Genomic DNA, 23934 nt, shown 5'->3' with positions numbered 1-23934 from the left:
TTAAGAGCATAGGTTTATATTTTCTCTTTAATGTAATATCTGTAATTGAACTATAAGAAAAGAAATCAGGGAAAGTTAATCCCTAACTAGAGACTGGTTCTTACACACACATCTCTCCATTATAGGAGAATCCCTTGGAGATCGAATACAAGTCACTATCAGATATACCCAGTTACTATCTAAACCCAGGTAGAAACTACTGGCAAGTGGATTAAACTAATTCATCAAGTGTTTCTTCAGAGCAAGAAATTATCTTTTCTCTATTTGTTTCTCTTTGTAATTCTTCATTCAATTTTACTCAAGATCTCACCATAAAAATGACATTAGTTCCATCTTCTTTATAATCAAACTTTTAGTTCTCAGAGAAATTGAGAGAAGACAAGAAGAAAATGAGACAATTTTAATTGAAAAAAAAATTCTAAAACTAGGAGCCTTTTCTTTCCTCTTCCTGTCAAATCAAACAGGGTATGGAAAACAAATTCTCATCCACTCGTTTAGCTTCTGACCAGTGACAAGTGGCCTAATGATACCAAGGTTATATTTGCATCCTTGATACCAGATTAATATACATCTCATTTTTTTCTTTTTCTTTTTTGACAAAAATGTGTAAATGGGACTCTTTCCCAAGTTTTCCACAATTAGTGGATCAAAACAACAGCCGCAGAGCATTTACAGAACATGAGGGAGGGACAAACTGAGTGCAGGAAGTCACTCATTTCCCCTCTTGAGTTTTCTTTTTAAATATATGGAGAAATCTATTAGCAGAGAATGCGCTTCTGGGTTGAATGCTGAATCTTCTCAATGAACCTTCCAATTCTTTTTATCCTCTCCAGCCTGCGACGGAAACAACCATACAAGTAGCCAGTCAAATGACTTCGTTTGAGCACAGTTTACATGGTATTATGACGGGGTAGAGGGATAACCAAGCAAAGCTCATCTAGTCTACGATAAATCTCTATCGCAGACAACAGGGTGGTAAAGCACTGACAGGCAAAGTTGCATTTAACTAATCCCCCCATTCCATGAAAACTGAAAATAGGTCAGCTTACTTCTGTTATTTCATAAGATGCAACAGGAATGTATTGTTGGAAAGTTTGCATTTGGACTTTTGTTACTATTTTTCGTTCCAGAAGTCCACAAGAAGTACTAGGGCACTTGGTCTACAAACACTAAAATATATGGATAATCTTAATGCAATCTAACATCATTTAGTTTGTCAAAAACATACATGATCCACAGATAGAGACATGGGAAGTTAATATATGGGAAGTCTTTCAGTAAAAAAAAGATATGGGAAGTTAATATATGCAGAGTTCTAGGATAAAAGAGAAGCATACCTGGAAAGGCTTGTCTCTCCAGTGAAAGGTACAACCACGAGCTTCCATGTGGTTGATAAGAGTTTGAGCTAACAATGGTTTAAAAGCAGAGTGGAGCTTCACCTTTGTTAAGCCACCACAAGCCAATAAAGCAACAGCCAGACCATTCGGAGTCAAACCCCGTAAGTGCAAGATGGTCATGTTCTGTAAGTAACTGATGCTGGCTAAAGCTAGAAGTCCCACATCAGTAACAGAGCAGTAAGACAGGTTAATCTGTAGAAATGAAAGGAACATCATTCTCAGATTACAGTATGTAACTGAAGCTGGCTAAAGCTAGAAGTCCCACATCGGTAACAGAGCAGTAAGATAGGTTAATCAGTAGAAAGGAAATGAACATCATTATCAGATTACAGTAAGGTATTGTAAAGAGGTTTTACTACTATCAAAAATACTGGCACCTTTAGTTCGAACCTATGTTACACAAAAATGATGTGCTAAAACCACACAAACTCCCTATGGTATTCTTCAGCTTCAAAGAGGATGGTATATGAAGTCATAATGTAGATCAATGACAAATCTTAAGTGGATCATATGAATGGCACCCAAGCTTTCACCAAAAAATTCACTAAGTTGAAACAATGCAACATATATTGGTTTATTTTGTAGTGATTTTTTAGATTTCCTCTTCAACAGAGAATACCTTCTACACATCCAATCTATCATCAAGCAACCTGGATATTTGATGAAACAAAATGTATAACTTCTTCAATTATTGGTATTGTCAAAGAAGTAAACTGAAAATTCAAAGAAATAACTAGTTTTCAGCAACACATTTTGCTGGTAACACATCAAAGGAACTACATATACAGAGAGCAGTGAGAAGAAAATGTCAACTACTCCATATAAGCTGAAAAACTGAACAAACTGGGTACACTTCTAGCCAAGTGCCCCACATCAAATTCCTAACAAGGGCCAACATTAAATACTCAAACTTGAAGGTAGCCAATGGAACAACTTGGTTCCACATCAAATTTGTGAAGATTTATAAATGTGTATACCCAGGCATCGGGAATTTGAATTTTCTAGTACTCCCAAAGTCCTAGTTAACATCCACTTCACACACTTATTGAAAAGTTCAGATGCTCCAGCAGTCAGGAGAGGTAGCAATATCAATCACTTTAAATTTCTTTTAAGCGTAAATTTTTACATGCAAAAGAACATAGCATCAGGAGTTTTTGTGGCAAAATTGCAAAGGCTATCTTTTTAACAGGCACAAACAACTTTTAGCTTTAGTTATGATCTTCTGGTTAAGTATCTTTTAATATCATCAACCCTTTCATTTCTTCAGGAAAAATTGAAACAACGGAGGATATTGAGCCTTCCAATTGAAAAGGGTTAAAACTAAAATAGGATAATACCTGTCTTAAGTTTTTGGAGAACCGAGCAAGTGGAAGCATCCCGGCATCATTAATCTTGTGGCATTTTTTTAGGTCAAGTTTGGTGAGTTGCTTGCATCTCACTGCAATAGCTGAAAGTCCCACTGATGTAATTTGAGGGCATCCTCGCATTTCAAGTGTAGTTAACTTTAAACATTTTGATAGTGATTTCAACGAGTCATCTGTTATTGCAGGACAGTAGGCTAGATTAATCATCTGCAACCTCGGGCAACCTCTAGAAATTGCAGCAACACCAGCATCTGTCACTCCTATAGACCTGCAATCAAAATAACCTATGAATTTTCTTTTAATAAAAACTTATGCCATTGCAGCTATTCAAGTTAATGATGAGGAGGAGATATCAATAAACTATTAAAGACCTGTACAAATCAAGCTCAACAAGTTTTGGACAAGACATGCCAACATGGATAAGCCCTTCATCACTTATGTTCAAGCAAATACCAACGTTTAAAGTGAGGAGTCCTGAACACCTAGAGATAGACTTCAGACCTGCATGTCAGTAAGAAACTACATCACTAAGAGCACATTATTTCAGCAGTCGTGGAACAATGTCTAGAGCACAAGACTTAACAGATCAGTGAGAACTCCTGTCACATGAGTGACGCTATATAATCTGGACCATGGCCAATAATAGTCCAATCATGTCACAAGAGCCCTCAATTAGGAAGAGCAAGTCGTAAAATAGTATTTTGTGAAGACTAGTTGAAAAAACAAGTGACCAATGACGGTTCACTTTCACCTTGCTAGGCTTTGCAATTGCTGAGAGTCGACTCTGGCTAACAAGTCAATGGAGGGATTATTGTTAAACAATAGTCCCACATGGATTAGTGAGTACAAAGATCTTAAATTTATTAGTTAGGAAATAGGTTTTCTAACTTGGCTAGTCATTTTGGGATAGGTATTGAACCCAACTTCACATGGTATTCCAACAGGTACTCATATGTGGGCATCCACCCAAACAATCTACTTGTAGAGCCACAAAAGAGGGCTTACATGTGAGGGAGAGTGTTAAGTGATAGTCTCACATGGATTAGTGAGTACAAAGATTTTGAGTTTATTAGTTGGGAAAAAGACTTCCTAAATTGGCTAGTCATTATGGGATGGGCCTTGGACCCAACCTCACAATTATAGTAACTATCAATTTTTCAAACATGATACTATGAATATTTAGTGGGTGATGTGGCTTCCACAGAAGTGTTAACTATGACTTTAGTTGGCAATCCAGATTGAACATAATAGAAACCGTGTTGACCTTCATTGTCTACTTCATTATCTGTAATATCGAGTTCCTCCAAGAGATGGCAACTTTTCCCAATCAGGGAAAAAGATTCTTTTGGAATCAGGCTGCAAGATTCCATTCTGAGTGATGAAAGCGAGGGGCATGAAGTGGAGATGCTAGTCATAGACACATGGGTAATCTTACGGCAGCAAGTGATGTCTAGTTTTTTCAAATCCTTGTGCCTTGTCACAATGAATGAAAGACCTTCATCTGTCACTCCTTGGCATTTGCTAAGGCTCAGTTCTTTCAGGGAAAAACACCAATTTCCGATGGCCTGCAGACCGGCTGACGTTACACGGCAACCATCCAATGTGATAGACTGCAGATTGGGCAGCTTTTCTAGGCTGTCCGCTAGAGCCTGTGTAACCTGACAAAACACAAAGTAAAAGTAGTTCCTAAGCAAATCATTCAAAGTTGATCTGCTTTAGAAAGTTATATGCAGTAAACAACTTACAGGCGTGCACTGGGATAGAATAAGTTGGTTCAAATTCATAGCACCGTTCGTAATTGAGGATAGACCATTGTGGCTCACATTCAGACAGTTTGACATATCCAGCGTCTGATGCAAGACAAGTCAGAGTCAGGCTCCGAATATCACTTCAATAAAATAAAGACAAACTAAACTCTACAGCACAACATATTTCTCAGTGATGTCGGGATAATATCTGAATCATGCATCTCTCCCTGACTAGAGAATATAGAAGCATTTTTGTCTCCAAACTGAAGGAAAAGAAAGATTAAAAATAACAAATATTGAGTTCATTTAGGTCAGTCAAAATGACCTTCAGAGACTTGAATCCTTGTTTTAAAGAAGAAAGTCCTTCGTCATCAATCCCGATGCAGCCAGCAAGTATCAGCTCTTTGAGATAGGGCAGCTTTATAATAGATGGGAGGCATTTCTTTGTGATCTGAAGGTATGAAAAATTGAAGGCTTAAAGTCAATAACAATGTGGCATAAACGGCAATGAATGATAACACTGCTGGAAAAGAACATTATCTTCACACATAATAGAGACGACAAAGATGGTGAGCATCTAAGCTATAGGATGCAGACAAAAGAAAATTTTTTAGCTTATATGAAAAATTGTAGCCTGTTCTGTTTGTGAGGAATGACACTGATTTTTCCCTACGGAACTGTTTCATTTTGTTAATCACCAAATCACTACACAAAGGAAATGAGGGACAAAAACGCCAGACCAATCACCCGATGGGACCCACAAGATCTGCTTGATCCCAGGATTCGATGATTGCTTACATATATCATCTGCACACATCACACCAAAGTTCTTTGAAAAGGCAGAACGGGTCAGTTTTGGTTGTGGGTGGAATCCTGCAAGGCTGGCACACCTCATTGCAGATCCACAAAGTGTATTTATCTTATTTTTTTGGAATAAAATGAGAGTTTTATTAAAAAGAAACAAGGAAACACAAAAGTTTGCATAAGAAACAAGAGGGCATGACTGATCATTACAGAAAATAGCCCAAAAACAAAACCCGAAAAACAAATACATAAAACCAAAATTGAAGTAACTTACAAGAAAAAAGCAATCAGCTCACACAAAAAGATGCTTTTGAAGGATTCCATCTCATGCCAATGAATCAGCTAATTGATTTGAACCTTCCTCAAAATATGCAACCAAGTGATCCTAAACATATAGCTTCTATCTTCAGCCTTATCGATGTATTACAAATATTGCGATGTGGAAAACTTCTTCTTAACATCCAGCTAAAAACAGCAAGAGAATAGCTTCAACTTGCAACAGTTTTATAAGCTCCAGTACCAGCTCAAAACTTCTGTTTTCCAATCCAACAGAGAAAATTTCTCTTAGCATAATTTTTGCTTTTATGTTCACAATCAGATATACCAGCTGTGGAAGAAGGTAACTTTGTCAGCACACTGACTTACCTCTACTCCTCATTTTATAAACCATTTTTTTACTTCAGACAGAGAGTCTACTGAAAGAAAATTATCCAGACAATCACGAAGGAGCCTTTAAGTTACTAGTATATTACATTAAAAGACCTTCATTTGAATGTGTTACTAGAGAACCACATACTGTGCTATTCTAAAAATCGAAACGGTGCACAAAGAAAAAGGTCTAAACCTTAAATATAAGCTGGGTTCATGGAGCAAACCTAACAAAATTTTGCAGCTGGAACAGTAGGCATAACAAGCACCCAATTATTTTACACTTAGAAGGCCAAAAAAAAATCCAAGTTTCTGAGTGCCATTTCTAAACAGTTTGCAAACAATTAAGTTCAAGAACTGACTACAGTGTGGAATATATTTACCTCCGAATAAACATTTTAAAAGCCTAACTTGAAAATGCAGCTCATTTAAAGGTATAATAGCAAGCAATATCTTCTTTACTAGCTCCAACAATTAGTAATGCTTGTCATCTCAGATCGAAGCCTATTTTTATGGAATATGCAAAAACTGAATGGATCGTAAATGAGTAGTAGGAAATGATTATCAAAAGAAGCGCAAGAGTTTCATTTTAAGCCTTAAGAATCACAAAGCTCACATGCTTATACATGATCAAGCTTTATTCTGCACTGAGTAAGAATAGTTGACACCTTTAAGTAAAGAAGAAATACATCTACCTGTATATAAGACAGATCCAAATGGCAAAGCTCGCGACACTTGACTGCGACCAAGCCGACTCCCAAATCACTTAAACCCAAACACCACTTTAAATTGATCAACTTCAACTTCTGACAGCCAACGGCAATGCAACCAATCCCTAAATCCGTAATCAACTTACACCTCACCAACCATAACCTTTCCAAATTTTTAGCCCGGGAGATGGCTGCGGCAGCACAATCCGTCAATTCCGTGCCATTAGACAGATCAATTTCGACCAAAAACTCACAGTTCAACACCAAATCCGACAATCCCACATGCGAAAATAGCTTAGATTTGGATAGATTAATAGACAGGAGCGTGGATCGGCAGAGATGAGCGATTGTGGTGAGGGTCTTATCAGAGACTCGGGGACACAGAGATAGATCGAGAGAACGGAGGGAACGGTAGCGTCGGGAGAGGATAGAAGGAAGAAGATCCGGGCGGAGAGGCTTCAGTGTCTTCCGGTGGCGGGATTCAACGGCATGGAAGTATTTGGAGACGAGGGAGAGGGACTTCTTGTCCAGAGGGGTCTCCTCGAGATAGTCAAGGATGGAGAAGAGGATTTCTTCATTGAGCTTATCGAAAAAAGAGGAAGAGGGGGAGTCCATAACAGAACGAGAAACTTAGCAGTTTCGGCTAGTTTTAAAGAGGTGTTGAAACTTGGCAAGGGGCTCAGGCGGCCATAGCTCCCAGCAGTCAGCCGTCAGCGGAGAAGGGAAGAAGGAAAGCGGATGGATATTTTCTTCTCAGATGTTATGGAGAAATCCGATATGGCCGTTAATTTGCAATATCCAAAGGAGCAAAACCGAGCCAGAAGAACTTGACAATGCTCTCAGGGGAATTCCATTAGCCCTTCCGGACAGACTACAGAGGATCCCGGAGGGGCATTTTTGTGCGAAGAAGACGACGGGCTTTCGCTATCAGAAAAGTTCCCCGCCCTAGAAGTCAATAACCATTCGGTGGAGCAAGCATTTGAGGAAGGACAGAATCAAGTGCAGATAAGTACGAAATCTTTGGACCAAAGCGACCAACTTATGCACTTTAATTTTCAAAAAACTATTGCGTTTTTCACGCCAGTCACGACTGCCCGTACTTATGAAAGCCCTTTCCAGCGTACCTGCCTGACATGGATAAAAGTCAAGAACCAGTCATTTGCCCTTCCTCAGGCCCGTCTCAGCTGGGGAAGGCGCTATTTCGTCCCCCGCGAGTCGAGGTTCCGAAAATGACAGGGCGCCACGCAAGAGGGTCGTCTTCAGGTTTAGTTTTACTAAGGCAGGCTTTATCTACCACCAATCACTCAATTGCGACGGTCAATCAAGCAAAACGATGATTTGTGATTATTTTTCATTTTATTATATGCAGTTCAAGATCAAGAAGGGTGGCAGAACCAAGTCCTTTCCCCATTGCCTTTGATTTTCTGAGGATTTTCTTCCTTCTGTAATCTCAGAATCGTTAGAGAAACTCAGATAGACTAATGGTGTTGGCAAAAAAGGAGGGACCCATCATTAGGATAAGGAGGTGGCTTTTTTGAGGAAAGCAAGACAGAGTCAGTCTGGGTTTACCGATCCGATGAGCACAAGAGCCAATTCGCCTCAAAAGGGTTGAAGATGATGCTGTCGTTGATCAGCACGCTTCTGTTATTTTTCCTTAAAGCATCTTCTCGAAGCCAATGATGGTGTCGTTGTAAAAGAGGAAGTTGGCAGTGGAGCGAGTAAAATAATAGAAGATGGAAGCCATATTTCCGGGAGGTGTTCTTGCTGGTGGAGGTGGTGACAATCACTATAGACGACGAAGGAGAAGTTGGAATGGAATGATTCGTTCACCTTGTCTTGAGGGGATTGTGTAATCCATGAGGAAATCGATCCTAATACGTCTACAAGCCAAGTAAATAGACATGCAATCTATAATTTAATTTTCTTTATCTTCATCACAAAAAGTTTTGAGGTTGTAGATTCACTTAGGTCCGTTTCAGAACGATGAAAAATAAAAGAAAATAAGAATTTGATCATTATTATTCATAAAAATAGTTAGTAAAAAAGATAATTTCATGATAACCTTATTTTTATTAACTATTTTTTAAAATAATAATAATCAAAATTTTATTTTATTTTATTTTTTTCTTTTCTAGGGATTCCAAACCGACCCTTAGGCAATGTCGTATTGTTCATTTATAGATCGGTGTATTTGAAAGGCTTTCACTTGCACTAAATAAATAAATAAAGACGAGTATTAAAGAATAGTCTTACATAAATCAATTGGTGGAAACACATCGGGTTTATTAGTTGATAAAGAAGTTTCTTAACTAGGTTAGTCATTTCGAGATAGATCTTAGACCTAACTTCATAAGTAGGATAGTTTACTAGGGTGGTAATTAGATGGCTGTTGGTTATCAAGCTAAAGTTAGATTTCCCAAAATCTTATCGAGGGATCTGTTTGGAACCCATGTAAAAGAAATTTTTTTTGAGAATTTGACTATTATTATTCTAAAAAATAGTTAGTAAAAAGGAGAATTTGATCACTATCCCATTTTCACTAACTATTTTTTGGAATAATAATATGCTTAAGGCATTTCATATTTTGGTACGGGCTCAAACTAAATGACCACCCTTCATCTTATCTAGCCCAATCCTTGCCATTAAGGATGAAAACGAGTCAATACAAGCCCAAGCAATAACCGGTTCAAGCTCGAGCTCAAACTTCATACATGAGTTTAGGCAAAGCTCTTGGTGTTTGACCTTTAGATCAAGAATTATCTCCTCCCTATAGGGGGGTTAGTCAACAAACTAGAAATTTGATCTTCATCTTCATCTCATGCATCTACATGATCTTCATCTTTTCGTGGGATTTGAGGTTGGTGTCCTTTTAAGATCCAATGAACTTGTGTCAAGCTATGGAAAATACTATTGTAAGTAATGGTGTGGTCTTTTACTTCTTCTGATAATGGAAAATACTAATGTTGAATGGATGTTTTAAGGTACCAAAGGAAAAAAACAAAAAAGGTAGTGTCTACACTATAAGAAAAAAGGTTTCTTTTTTCACTAGACAAATTGCCATTAAAAGATAAAAATTCACTACTGAATATTTTTTTGATAAATTTTGTCGACCAATTTTGTCATTTATAACCCACAAACAATAATTTATTTGGTGAAAAAATTCTATTAAAATAGCTTAATAATTGGTGGTAGAATGTTTCAATGGAAAAAAAAATTAAATAGTTATCGATTAAAAAATATTTTTCTATAATACCTGTTGGTGAAATATTTTCTTGCCTAAAATTTTGAATTTTTTATTATAATAAATAAAAATTTTGGTAAAATTTTTTCCATAATTTTTTTATTTTTGAAAAAAATGAAAAATTAAATTAATTATTTTGTTATTTTTTTATATTTTATATTTAGTACTGGAAATTTTAGCTGAAAAGTTTTTTTTATAGTTTTTCTTGTATACTTGCTTAAAATAATTAATAAAATAAAAAATGAGACAAAAATAAATAAAAAAGTTATTTATATACATAATGTAGTTGAACATATAACAATATACTCAAAAAATAAAAAATAAAAATCAACAAATCAAAAATTAAAACAACTAAAATTTTATATATATATATATATATATATTATACACAAACAATGAATCAAAACGTAGAAAATATACAAACAATGAATCAAAACGTAGAAAATATACAAACAAATAGGTGTGCAATGTTGAAGGACCACTGTGGAAAGAGCTAGAGCAACTTGGCTACTATGAAAACAATCCACTAAAATCACTAGAAGGAGGGATGATGCTACAAGACACCAATAACCCATCATCTAAGACATATAAGCTTGAACCTGATTCATAGCGGTCGACTACTCTACTAATTGTTGTGACTACTGTGTGACCACCTTCTTTATTCATGCAAACTAACAATTTAACTATAAAATAGGTTCATGTAGATAACACACACGGCATAAAGACCTTTGAAACCCTCTTTAGCAATAATATGACAAACAACATTGGGGGTAGAAGTGGATTCCTAAGATGGCATTATTTGTTTCACAAAAACAACCTATAATATAGACTTGCAAATGATTATAGTGATATCGTAGGAAAGAAACAAGTATGCAGAATTATAGTTTTATGGCCTTTATAGGAAAGCAACAAGTATTACTACATGGCCTCTTGTTGGGAAAAAAATTATTTTATCTTTTTTTCTTGTGTTAATTGAAACAAAAAAATTAATTTTCGTTCTCTTTGATGCAATGCTTAGGGCATAATGAGATAGTTTGAACATATTGAAAAGCACTAAACAAGTAGGTAACTACATGACTTTTATAAGGAGAAGTTATGACAAAATGCACTATGATTCAACTTACCAAATGAGCAAGAGCACTAAGATTCTCCAAAGCATAATGAGATAGTTTCAACATACTGAAAAGCGCTAAACAAGTAGGTAACTACATGACTTTTATAGGGAGAAGTTATGACCAAATGCACTATGATTCAACTTACCAAATGAGCAAGAGCACTAAGATTCTCCGGGAACATCTTTAAAACGTTAACAACTTTTGCTTTGTAGGTTAATTTAAGCCAACAAATGAACTACAAATGCACATAATGCTCCTACAAAGCATTCTTAGCGCTTTATAGATAATTAAAAAAATAATCAACAAATGAACTCAAAAGCCCTCCTTCAATCATATTATTTACAACGTTAGAGAAAAAAAATGAGATATGGGTAGAGAAACTCATAATGGGCAATAGTAGTAATCCGAGTAGATAACTAGATTGGAATTCTAAAAACTCATAGCTACGTGTCCTAAAAAATCAATGCTCTGGTTCCTTGTTAATTTTCAGGACTCCATAACTTGCATCATAGAGAAAGAAGAAGAACGCATGTTGGGGAGAAAAGGAGAGGAAGAATGAGGTTTTGGACTTGTATCTAAACCCTTCCCCTTAAGCTCTATTTATAACTGACAAAAGTATAATATTAAAATTATGTCATTCACCTAGTAAGAGTGAAGAAGAAATAAAAAACATAAACTAATTACGTCAATGACACCCTAATAAGGATTGTAACCCAAGAGACAATAATAGGGACACTTGGTACAAGACTAAGGGCTCAAGACTATGGACTAGGGCTTCAATCGCCTACTAGACTTCGGGCTATAGTGATGGGGTATGGGCTTACCCAATTGATATGGCGGAATAATGACTAATGAGGGGATGGCAATAGAGAACTCCTACTTTTGCCAAAGGGTAATCCTCCTTGAGGGAGTAGAGGAATTGGTGAGACTTCTTACACTAATTAGACTATGTTTGATCAATGGTTAACCACCTAAGTGACCTTTAGATCATCGGTCAAGATGCCTTTGATTAGTCGAAGCTAGAAAAAAAAAGTTCTACTGAACTAATTGAATCTTCAAGGCTCTCAGAGTTTACATGGTTATAGTACTCAAGTAGTAAGCCCTTTTCTATAAATCCTATGTAGGTGTTTACCACGTCTACTAACTTAAGCATGTAGAGAGAGAACTCCTCAAACCTTACAGATACAACTCTCCTACTATAATTAAAACACTACTGATTATAAAATTTATGAAATAAACTACATTACTAGATCCTACTTGGCCAAACCAAGTTAATATTGTCTTTTCTTCTAGCCTTCCTCTAGAGTTAGCTCATAAACTACTTTACTAGATCCAACTTGGCCACACAAAGTTAATGTTGTCTTTTCTTCTAGCCTTCCTATAGAGTTAGCTCGAGTTCTCTATGACTAAGTGTGGGGTGAGTTAAAGGGAGTAATATATATATTTGAGAATACCACCTAGGAGACTAAAGAGAATGGAATATGGGTTTGGCTGAATGTAAGATTTGGAAATTCATAGGTTCACATGTGGTAAAAAAAATTCTTCCCACGCAACAAGGAATGTATATTTCATTAGAAAAGCCAACAAAAATTATTTTAGAACTAATTTTTTCATATGTTGTCTTAAAAAAACATGCCCTTCTGCTTTGCTCCAAATGCCTACAACTTGATATTGATTTTCTAATACTATTAGGTTTTGTGGTCAAGAGCTAGACATCGTCAGGGTCGTTTCTTTCAAGATGAAAGAATAAAACTTTGGTTGTTGATTCACTTCTATATTAGCAAATTGAACTTCACTTGATTATTGTCTTGTGACATCCTCTAATATCTTCTTATTTGTCGTCACAATTACTTTAATCTCAGTAACAAATTCCTTCCTACTCTACACATTCGAAGAGATCGACCTAACACAATAAGAAAAAAAAAGGGATAAAAAAGTTAATGATCAATTTCATGGCAAACTTTAGAATCAAAGAAGAGATTTCAAGGTGCAAGTGTTGTTTGCAAGAAATTAGGGAGTTGTAGTAAATTGGGGAGGAGCAGAAAAATAATTTACCCTTAATTTTTTACAATTATTAAGCCAAAAAGAAAGACAACTAACGTAGATCAACTCACAAATCCTTGACCATTTTCTGCTCTGATACCATGTTAAGTTTGTCTTCGTTTATAACTTAAACATGTAATATCGGTAATCAAATTCATATTTTTGCTCTCCATAAATCCTAAGAGACTACTTTCTATAAAAAACAACTTTCTTAGAAAATAAGTAAAACCATATAAACTCTAAACTTTACATTCTAACAATTTATAGATGAATACGAAATAAAAGTCTTTATCCATATATAAATTCAAATAATTGCACTTATAGTATGTATATGTGTGTGTGTTGTAAAATATTAGAAAGAAAATGATAGATATGTCAATGAAAGGTAGAGATTAGGTAGCTTTCTCTTCATAAATGTTTTGTATATTCTATTTTTATTTTATAATATAATCTTTTTTGTGCTTTCTTTTCCTTTTGTATCTTCATTTTTCAATAAAACTAAGATATGACTTTCAAAAGTAATTTTATTTGTCTGAAAGACAAGGATAAGGTTGTCATAAAATAACACTAATGAAAACACAATTATCTAATAAGGGCGAAAGTGAAATTCAAAAAATTTAAACTATTGCCTCTTTTAACTCGCTATTCACCACATTGCAATCAATACATGTGGAAATTCAAGATTTAAAGAGGCATAGTCAAAAATTAAATATTTAAGAGCGTTACATCTATATATTAGTACGTAACAAAATCCCACATCATTTTGATACTTTCATGGTGAATACTTTCATGAAATATCATATACATGCAAGTAAAGATTGAATTTTCCCATGTACTCTCACAAAATGAGCAAATGTTTCCTATTGAGTATACATCAACTTTTACAGTACAATAGATGACAAAGTAATAACTTAATTAATACCTTTAAAGCCATGTTTATAAGAGAATTTAACCATTAATACCCTTGAACTGACTTCATGATTAATAACTCTAATCATCTTACGGAGTTAAACCCGAAACCCTAAACCCTAAACCCTAAACCATAACATTAATATGTTGTATTATTTTAGAGAGAGAGTGAAAAGTAATGAGTCATTGGTAGATTAACAAAACAAAGTTAAAAAGGAGTTTAGGAAGGTAAGAGGCTAGTGGGCAGAGAAAAATAAGAGATTGCAAGGCTCTTTGGGTTCTTTTCCTGATTAACATGCTTTGAAGATATAAAGATGCAATCTTCAACCTTCTTCGTCTGAGGTCTGGAGTTGGAATAGTTGATAGATTTTAACTCAATTTTTTCCTTCATTTTTGTTCTATTTTTAAGATCAAGGTCTCGTTGACTTCCTACTTTTCTTACGATCCAGTACGAGGACTCGCGTGTCGCAAACTTCTCCCATTGGTTTTGCGCTCCTTTCCAGTTCATCGGATATTTTTTCTTTCGGCAGACTCTCCCTGTCCTTCTGCTTTTGTTACAGGCGATCTTTTTGAGAATTCGAGATGGGAAACGCCCTCAGATTTCTGTGTTCCAGCTGCTGCAAGCCCGAGACCGAGGATTTCGACTCTGTAGGTCCGCACGGAGTCACCGCCGCCACCGTCGGCGTCTCCGCCCTTTCCCGAGATATTTTTCACTACGAAATCACATCTCAGGTAAATACCAAATAATCTCCTGGCTTCTGGAGTAATAGATCTCAATTGGGTTTCCTGCTAAAGTTTCTGGAATGGGAAATTTTGGTTTCCTTTGCTTGCTCTGGTCATGATTTTCATTGGGTCACTACAATGTTTAGGAATTAGCCTCTTCATTTGCATCCGCACGTTGTCAGCTATTTTGTTTCTGCGGTTGTTCTTGAATTGTTGATCGCTGACATTCATTCGTTGTCGTTGTCTTCGTCCTCATCTGTCTGAAGGTCCCTGAAGGATTGAGCCAGTGTGTAGTCTCCTCAAAGAATGCTCAAGCAAACTGGTAAAGTTAACATTACCGGCGGAAATTGCTGAGGTCTCTATTGCACCGTTAATTAATCAATTACATCTAATCTGCTAAGGTACAAGAAGCTTTTACAAGCATGGAAGGAAGCCGATCCACCACCGAGGACACCTGAAGAAGCAACAAGGCTTGTCACAGGGACTTTAAAGAGACATAAAAAACAAGATGTGGAGGTATTTGGAACATCACCCACGACGTCTAATCTGTTACTCACTTCCATTAATGTGGTTTGCATCATATTTGACACTGCAGGGACTCTTAGCTTTCTACGGGCTTCCTCTTCCTCTTCCACACACTTCAATCCAAACTTCAGGGGTTCCATCATCTTTGCCAGAAGGGGTTCAGTTCGAACTTGTTACACTCCCTGTGAGATTAACCTTCCTCACCGGCTTATGAAACTCTCAAAGAAGAGCTTTTATGGATTATTCGTTTAATCATATAAGTTAATGGATAGTGTCATTCTTAGGTCGACGCTAAAGCTGTTGCAGATGGCGATACTGTTACTGTTTATGTAGATACTGCTGACCCGAGGGAATCAGCTTTTGTCCCTTCTGGGATTCATGAGGCAGCCATTAGAAGATCCCAAGCTCGTGCTGTGAGGAACTTTGTTCAAGCAGACGCACTACAGAAAGAAATTGTTGCCGCAGGATACAGGTTAGCCATCTAAACAAACCATATGGCCTTCATTAGAACTGAGAAGGCCTAACTCTGCTGTTGTCATTCTTGTTCAGGGTCATCAGCTCAAACGGTACTGATGTTCTTGCACGGAAATATCGAATTAGGCTAAGGTATCTTCCACAGTTTATGAGTTCACCATTGTGTGTCGCATTAAAAGAAATATTAATTTAAATCTTTGGACAGAGGAATTGATGCTCCAGAGAGCGCCATGCCTTACGGGAAGGAGGCCAAGCAAGAATTACTCAAGATTCTTGACGGAAAACGTTTGAAAATTTTTGCTTACGGGGACGATCGATATGGCCGGTGCGTGGGGGATGTTTACTCCGATGGATTATTCGTGCAGGTGATAACGCGAGGGAAGAAGATCAATCATTTTTTATCCAGTTCATTTTTTCAGCAAGCTAATTGCTTCTTGCAGGAACTGATGCTAAAGAAAGGACTAGCATGGCATTATGCGGCTTATGATCAAAGGCCTCAGCTGGCAAAGGTTAGTGTCTCATCCCAGGACTTCCTTTAACCTCTTTTAAACTGTAACCAGCATGTTTGAATCACATATGGAGATGCTCTAAAACAGTGGGAGAGGGAGGCTCGCTCAGGTCGAATAGGGTTATGGGCTTCACCAAACCCTGAAAAGCCATGGGAATGGAGAAAGAACCGGCGAAATGGAGGATAAATCTCAACTAATTTGGACTACTGTCCTCGGGTCGAATTGAGAAAGCTGCAGATAATAACATCACAATAAAATTCACCGAAGAAGTGCAGGATGCAAGAAGATCAGCATCTGCAACTGGGCAGAGTCAATATCTATAGAATGTTTGCAATGTAATTAAACCATCTGAAAACCGATATTTATGTGTTGTAAAGTCGAAACCATTAACAACAGCCATCTATCTCATTGGTAAAATTCCAATTAGAAAATGGAACAAAATGGGCAGTTTCAAAAATGAATTGGGTGAAGGATAGGGGGCAACAATTGTTTGTGTATGGTACTTGAGTAAGCATGATTCAGTTACAACATTTTTTATCACAGATGGTAACCACATAACTGAAACAATGCATCGAACAGACTTTCTCAATCACCAAGCATACCCTGCAGTGCTAGAATTTTCAAGGGGTTAGACCCAGTCATAGCTTTGTTTTAAAAGGTGGTGGAATTAAGGAAAAACATGGCACATTCTTAATATCTTCAATTGTAAGGGTGCAAGTCAAAAAGAATTGAACTAACACAGGTGACCTCAACTATCAAAAGGCATTAATATGACATTAGATTACCTAAGATCCAAAATACATCATGCTTGCATCTGCCCACCAGCATTTGGCATTCCAACATGCATAAGCCAGAGAGAAAAGTTTCCATTTTACAGATAAAACTTTCCTTGCAATTGGAAGGTATTTCAAAGAAGATGCATTTTGGGGAAGAAAGCAGAAAAAACAGAATACCGAAAAAAAAAAAAAAAAAAAAAAAAAGTCAACATGAGAGTATCTTCAAAGTTTTGAAACACCCTTAAAGTTCAAATGGCACTTCGAAACAATACAAAACTAGAGATTTTTTTTTTTCTACTTCTGTTTGTTTTCATATAATCTATCAGCAAATCCAACAAACTCTCATTTTCCCCCCAAATCATTCTTGACCTGCTGTTCTCCATGAACTTCTATCCGAACATCAAACAATAATCCTCAGGCTTTAACTCTGCTTTACTTCTTTTTTTTTATGTTATTTACAAATAATCCTTCTTCCATTTTTCTTTTTCTTTTTTACGTCTTTTAATTTTATTTTAACTTTTGTTTCAATTTGACCTAAAAGAGAAGGCACAATAACAGGTTTCACGTTTTAAGATTTGCCAAGTCCTGTAGTGTTCTGTAGGCATATAAGAAAATTGTTTGCTGCATTATGAGAATCTACTTTTCTCCTACCCAGTCCTCCCCCTCAACTAAAAAATAAAACTCCTAATAAGCTCCTGAATAACACGTTTTTTCTCAATCATAACTAGCAAATTCAGTGGAGAGCAGGATTCAAAAAGCTGTAAGATGATGTGCTCCTCAAAAACTAGTGTTGCATCAGCAGTAAATCCAACAGAATTTTTACTTGTTGAACTGCGAAAGAAGGATCCAATAAGAAGTTTCTATTCATTGTACTACTTAAATAGCATAACAGCCAATTTCTCAAACAAATTCATGCCATTAATAATGAAAGGTATCTAAATAATATGATAATCAAACAGGATCGATGAACTTCAACACCAAAATCAGAAGTACTTTCCAAGAATCAGATGAACAATGTAATAAAGCATAATATACCAATAAATACAGAGAGAAGTATATTGAACCAAATAAAATAGAAAATGTATACTGAACGCACATTTTGTCCTTGGATTCAAATTTACATTACATTCAATGTATCTTACTTTGACTCAACTTTTAACTCATCCGAATCAGAGTCACTTGCATTATAACCTGATATGGCAAACACAGAAATAAGAACCTTATGCCTGGACCCCATCCATGAATAGACTACAAAAGAAAAAAGATGACAATTTTACCCGGGTGCTTATCGCTGACCTTCCAAACTGATGATCGAGTCCTTGAAGCTTTTGTTATCCAAGCCCTTCCCTGAGACTCACCACAAAAGTAACTCAAGCTTAATAGTGAAAGCTAAATAGAATATTGCTCACACCCCATCCCTCTATTACAATCAAATCGATATCACAAATGAAATAATGCTCAAAAAGAAAACAGAATCACCCAAAAAAGACAGCAACATACATGCTAAACGAGTACTAGATATACCTACCCCATCCCTGAGATCCAACTACAAAATGAATCTTTCAGCAAAAACCCCAGAAAGACAACGACCTAAATGGTAAGGAAGATGCAAAACAAGTACTGGATATGCTGAATACAGACTAGAGTTCCAACTACAAAATGAGCCTTCCAGCCAAAGGCTTTTGACTAGTAAAAAGACAAACTTTATTAACTTAACACCAATAAACCCAGTGTAACTCTGAGAGAATGAAACTAAATTTCAAAAAACGAGCAATCAAATTAGCTCCACCGCATATTGTAAAACCATTACAATAAAAAAGAAGCACACAAAATCTAATAATGATAGAACTATAAAGTAAAGTCGTTAAATAATGAAAATACTACATCCAAAATCACTGAAAGCCAGAAAAGCAACCTAAGAAAATTAGCAATCCAGTGATCAGGAGATAGTTGCCATGACATCATCAAAATGAGATAAAAAAAAAAAAAAAGGGCCCTTGGAAACCATTCAAGTTTAGAGAATGTACAAAACAGTCTTTCACAAACAATCAACAAACTTAGAGACACCATTCAGACGTACTTGTAGAACAGCAAAGCACCCAAAAGAACCCCTCAATAGTATTCAAAGGAAACCACATCTCTTTATCATTTCCAAAGACACCAAAAAAGGGAAAGAACCAGAGAGTAAATAAATAAATAAATAAATCAAAAGTTCAAACAGCAAATCGTGTTCGAGGCTCTAATTTTCCACAAAAAAAAAACCTCGACCTTCAAACCTAGAACGGCCTACCGTCATACAAACAATAGACACATAGACCAGATAAACAAAAAACCCAAATAAATATAGTTTTAAATAGAATTGAATCGGCCTATCTTTCCCAATACATTGACATGGAAGATTCATCCAAATAAAATGACTAGGACCTATAAGAGCAGCGATCAAAAGGCAACTGTCATGACAAAACAACAAACATTGAAACCGAAAAGATGCTGCCAATAAGACGTATTCCAGAAACACAACTTGTGAACGATTCCGAGTCCAGTGAATGATACCCTCTGCACATCTTTTGGGACCCCATATCCACTGTAATACATCTGACCCACCAAAACCTGCATAGCGCTGTCCCCCGCCCTCGCCTCCTTAAGTGTATCCTGGAACCACCTTTTAACACAATCTGAGACGACGTCCGATAAAGGAGATCGACTGCGCCTGTCCACTTGACCCTCCATCGGCCGACTTCTCTCTAATGAATCAGTTGATGGCTTGAGTTCAGGGGGGAATTGGACTTTGGGTAGGGGTTTTGGGTACTTGGAAGGTCTGAATTTCCCAGAAGTGATCTTCGGGATGTTCTGGAATTGTGTAACGGTGGGGAGCGATTTTCCCATAAAATGAGATAAGGGTTTACTCTCCCTCCCGTCTCTTTAAGGATACCTGGCTTCCTTTATTTAGGTCTCATGGTCGGAGTAGAAGGGTTTGGGAGAAACGGTATGTGAAGAACTCTCCAAGAAGCTCCGTGCAGATCTTTCTAGGAAGCCATCCTCAACAGACGAATCGGGGTTGTCTGGACCCATGCATCTTCGGTATCATTGGAGACCAGTATCCACACACAGCTGCCATCACATGGTACTTCTCCAGGTTGTTCAGAAACGAGCAGGCCGCAACCTTCAACTTGTTCATGTTTGGAAATTACTTTTTTTTTTTTATTGAAATTCTTATTGTATTTACCATAATGTTATTACTTTTAATTTATTATTAAATTTTAAAAATTAAAATTTTAATTATTAATTTAAATTTAATAATTAAATAAAACTTTATTATTTAATTTAATAATTAAATAAAAGTTTATTAATTAATTTAATAATTTTTAGCACTGCCTTCTAACTCAACTTCCCAAATTCTATGCCTCAACCGTAACAACTTTTCTCAAACAATTTTGGGGTGAGTACTGTATTACCTACTCAAGCATTGATCCAATTATAAAGATTACTTGTTTACAATATAGTCCAATGTAAATTGTCTCTCAATAGGCAATTTTTTTATCAATCAAAGCATGGTCCAATAAGTACCTAATCAATGTAATCACCAATTTAAAATAGCCCTTAATGACTTGATTTGAAATTATAGTTAGCTCAAAATAATCCTCAACAACTTGATTTGGAAATGGAAGCTCGATGTAAATCTGAGATTATGCGCATGCAATAACGCAATGTAATGACTACTTTCAAAGTATAGTCCATGAGTAGTAATATGAACTTACTCCACCATGTATGATTGAAATATCTCAAAGTATTAGAATGTAAATCCTTAGATGTAAAATCGTATCCCAAAATTTTAATACTTAATAAAATCTCTTCTAAATGCCTCAATAAAAAACATGTATTTATTTGATTTGAAAAGGAGAAGCAGCTGCAAAACTGATTTCAAATAGTTTATCAATCACACAACTACTCATAGTGTCATGGTTGAATCAAATATGATCTTAAAATTACTTGGCACATGTTCAACAAATTGAGATCTAAGTATTCAATAGGGATTTAAATGAACAAGCAGAAAAATAGTTAGCTCGACGAAGAAAACTATTGAATTTGACTTCCTTTCAAACTTTTAAGGAGGCAAAAACTTCTCAAATCATGTGAGAGTGCTTAAGAGGCTTAGAATTTATTATGAGGTGAGGGAGGAGTTGAGGTTAAATAGCATAATTCCCAACATTCAAAAAAGTACTAGTCGTTATGAATGGATAAGACTATTTTTGGTATTAAAAAAAGGAGAAAATTAGATTAAAAAATTATAAAAAATCAATAAATTATATATTTGTTGTTGAATATGTTTGAAGGTCAATTAAAATTTTGGAGATCTAGAGCTTCCATGTCTAGATTTGACACTCTAAAAATTTGAATTTCTATAGCATGGGGTTGAATCTTGTGCTCGGGGTCGACTCCTTTTTCTTCCAATGGCATGATTCTATAGTTGAATCCTCCCCAAAGTTCGACTCCTCTTACGTATGCACCCTCCAAAGGGTTGACAATTTTTTTGTTTTTTACTCAAATGGGGTTGAATCCTTCTGACTCCTCTTGCTCAAATGGGGTTGAATCTCTCCATGGGTTCAATTTGTTGATCATAGATTGACTCCATTTTTGTTTTTGTGATAACAAAACTTAATAGAGCTGAAAATTTGCAAACTAAGTATTTCATATACTTTACCTTTGAATGACATGCATTTCAAGGTCTAAAGCTTCAAACATAATCAAGCCTACTCAAGACCTTAAGCATCATAGAAAGTCTATTCTTGAAGAAGCACCCTTGAAGCAGAAGACAAAGTGAAGACTGGAGTTCAGGAATTATTAATATATATCAAAACTCAGTCCATGTACAAGAGAGTCGTCCAAACTCCTTCTACTTAAGATACAATGTTAAACATAGAGCTTTAGGGAATTCATTGCATCCATACATATTTTAAATTATGATATACATAATTTCAAATGTGTTAGAGCACTTAGGATCATTCATTCCCATGATTTTAAAGTCAACTTACTTGAACTGGAACTGGAATGATCGATCAACTTATGCTAATGATTGATCAACCAGAAGTGCACAAGCCAAGTTTACAAAGCATGATTGATCAACCTAAATCAATTGATCGATCATCCAGAACATGGTTATCATCCCACTTGGACTGATAGATCAAACATAATTTTGCCAAGAATTTTGATTGATTGATCATACTTGGGCAATGATCGATCAACTTAATATGTCAGGCCCAACGGTAAGATATTGATTGATTATACTATCAATCAATAAGTCACATCCTAATAGAAAATAGTCATTATACATGACTGATCAATCAAAACACTGACTTTTCCAAAAAAACTAATTTGGCTTGGGGAAGTTATAAATACCCCACCAAACCTCACATGGAGAAGTTAAGGAGTATTTATTGGCAAATCTTCAAGCCTTTATTCTTACAGTCTTGCAAACTCTTTTCTAAAGTGATTTTGAGTAAAAGAAAGTCATTCCTTTGCAAATCTCATACTCTTTCCTCTACCTTTCCTTGCATATCATTTAGACAAGCTCTCATATTCACATTGTGCGGCAAAGAGTGGATGTTGGATCTTTCAAGGAGAAGGTACGCTGCAAGTGAAAAGGTGTAAGTTATTTTTACCTTTCTTTTAATTATCTTTTATGAAAGATTTATCTAGAACCTATTTTAGCTAGAAAGGACAAGCTAGAACTAGAATCTAGCCAATCTCTTGAGGAGATTGTATTTTTAAAAGTATGTACTTGAGCTATACATGGCTTAAAGAGAGTTAGAATCTCTTTGGTGTAATTCTAGCTATTAGACCTTTTGAATAGTGGTATTTTCCAAGTAAGGATTCTTGGGCGGTGAATACCAATAGGGGAATATCGATAACAAAAATTCTTTTGTCTCCTATGGTGTGTGATTGAAATTTACTTTGAAAGTACTATATTTTATTGTTTACTTTTCACTCCAAAGTTAAAATTTTCAATTGTAATTCTCAATTCACCCCCCCCCCCCCCCCTCTTGAGAAACTACTTGAGCCAACACGATTTCACTTACTATTGCATCATGCAAGGGTTGACTCCTATTTTTTATTCTAAAAGTTTATATAACTAGGGCTCAACTTCTTTTTTCCGTTCTGCTTGTTTGATAGAGTCGACTCCTCTTAGTAGGTTTGACTCTTCTTCTTTAAAAATATTTTGTTTCTCTGTATGCAACTCCTTTACTCTCTCTATCATGATAAGGGTTAGAATTCTTTGATAACTGTTGACTCCATTTGTTTCTTTATTCACCATATACTTGATTCTTTTTGTCTTTTCACTTCACCACATGCTTGATTCTTTTTATCTTTTCACTTCAAGACTTCATCTTTTTCACTAATGTGTTTGACTTCTATGCATGGATTTGATTTCTTTGACCTTTGGCACTTCAAATTTTCAACTTCTTCCTATGTGACCATCTCCTTTTCCCCATTTCACTCTTCTTACCTTTTTTCGACTAATTGTTTGCAAAAATGATCATTTGTTTCTTTTTTTCAATCAAATGATGTTACTAGGTTAATTGGATAGTGTGTGTTTTGGCATGAATTGCTTGGCTCAGTTTTTTGTGTAGACTATTGAAATGGACCACTGTTCGATAGATATGTTACCTAAAAATTTTCATTTAGAGAGTTTTTACCATACAACATACTTAACACACATAATTAGGATTTTGAGTGTTTTATATCATCTAAATTATATTAATCTTGACACCAAAAGAACCTAGGAGAAGGAGTGTATAGGTTTAAGGGTACTAATATCAAATATTCATCTCTTCTATTAAATTGTACTACAATGCTTGGAGAATGCAAAATAAAATTTGAAAATTAGTTATCAATTCAAAAACATATACAAGTGCAGACAACTACAAAAGTATACCAGAATTTATAGTG

General features: G+C 35.8%; 3 protein-coding genes across 12 annotated transcripts; 1 reads left to right on the top strand and 2 right to left on the bottom strand.

The window, feature by feature from the left end:
• Positions 1 to 406: 406 nt before the first annotated feature.
• On the bottom strand, positions 407 to 7622 carry LOC137966239 (F-box/LRR-repeat protein 3). Its single transcript, XM_068812804.1, has 8 exons — positions 6657 to 7622; positions 4835 to 4960; positions 4507 to 4611; positions 4026 to 4419; positions 3133 to 3262; positions 2735 to 3029; positions 1338 to 1589; positions 407 to 834 (listed from the first exon to the last, which is right to left on the bottom strand). The coding sequence occupies exons 1-8, from the start codon at positions 7284 to 7286 to the stop codon at positions 799 to 801; spliced, it is 1968 nt and encodes a 655-aa protein (XP_068668905.1). The 5' UTR covers positions 7287 to 7622; the 3' UTR covers positions 407 to 798.
• A 6814-nt stretch (positions 7623 to 14436) lies between these two features.
• Positions 14437 to 16479, top strand: LOC137965650 (staphylococcal-like nuclease CAN2). The gene is made up of 9 exons (XM_068811932.1): positions 14437 to 14711; positions 14969 to 15024; positions 15104 to 15218; positions 15298 to 15411; positions 15512 to 15699; positions 15777 to 15833; positions 15907 to 16066; positions 16142 to 16210; positions 16298 to 16479. Exons 1-9 carry the CDS (start codon positions 14562 to 14564, stop codon positions 16394 to 16396), a joined length of 1008 nt encoding a protein of 335 aa, XP_068668033.1. The 5' UTR covers positions 14437 to 14561; the 3' UTR covers positions 16397 to 16479.
• Positions 16480 to 16571: 92 nt separating this feature from the next.
• LOC137965651 (uncharacterized) lies at positions 16572 to 20111 on the bottom strand. 10 transcript variants are annotated; one of them, XM_068811934.1, is made up of 4 exons: positions 19540 to 20111; positions 18264 to 18333; positions 18129 to 18177; positions 16572 to 16821 (listed from the first exon to the last, which is right to left on the bottom strand). In XM_068811934.1, the coding sequence occupies exons 1-4, from the start codon at positions 19870 to 19872 to the stop codon at positions 16800 to 16802; spliced, it is 474 nt and encodes a 157-aa protein (XP_068668035.1). In that variant the 5' UTR covers positions 19873 to 20111; the 3' UTR covers positions 16572 to 16799. The 10 variants fall into 10 exon arrangements, 8 of the variants coding, with proteins under 8 accessions (XP_068668035.1, XP_068668034.1, XP_068668038.1 ...); XM_068811933.1 differs by having other exon boundaries at positions 16572 to 16813; XR_011116138.1 differs by having other exon boundaries at positions 16728 to 16813; positions 18083 to 18177; positions 18283 to 18333.
• Positions 20112 to 23934: the final 3823 nt, after the last annotated feature.

This window comes from Aristolochia californica, unplaced genomic scaffold (assembly GCF_029961685.1).
Source record: "Aristolochia californica isolate CCGP_79_NKW_82.1479 unplaced genomic scaffold, dmAriCali1.0.hap1 SCAF_5, whole genome shotgun sequence".
NCBI classification, from domain to species: domain Eukaryota; kingdom Viridiplantae; phylum Streptophyta; class Magnoliopsida; order Piperales; family Aristolochiaceae; genus Aristolochia; species Aristolochia californica.
Note: the sequence above shows the minus strand (reverse complement) of the source record. Positions and strands in the feature narration are given on the sequence as shown.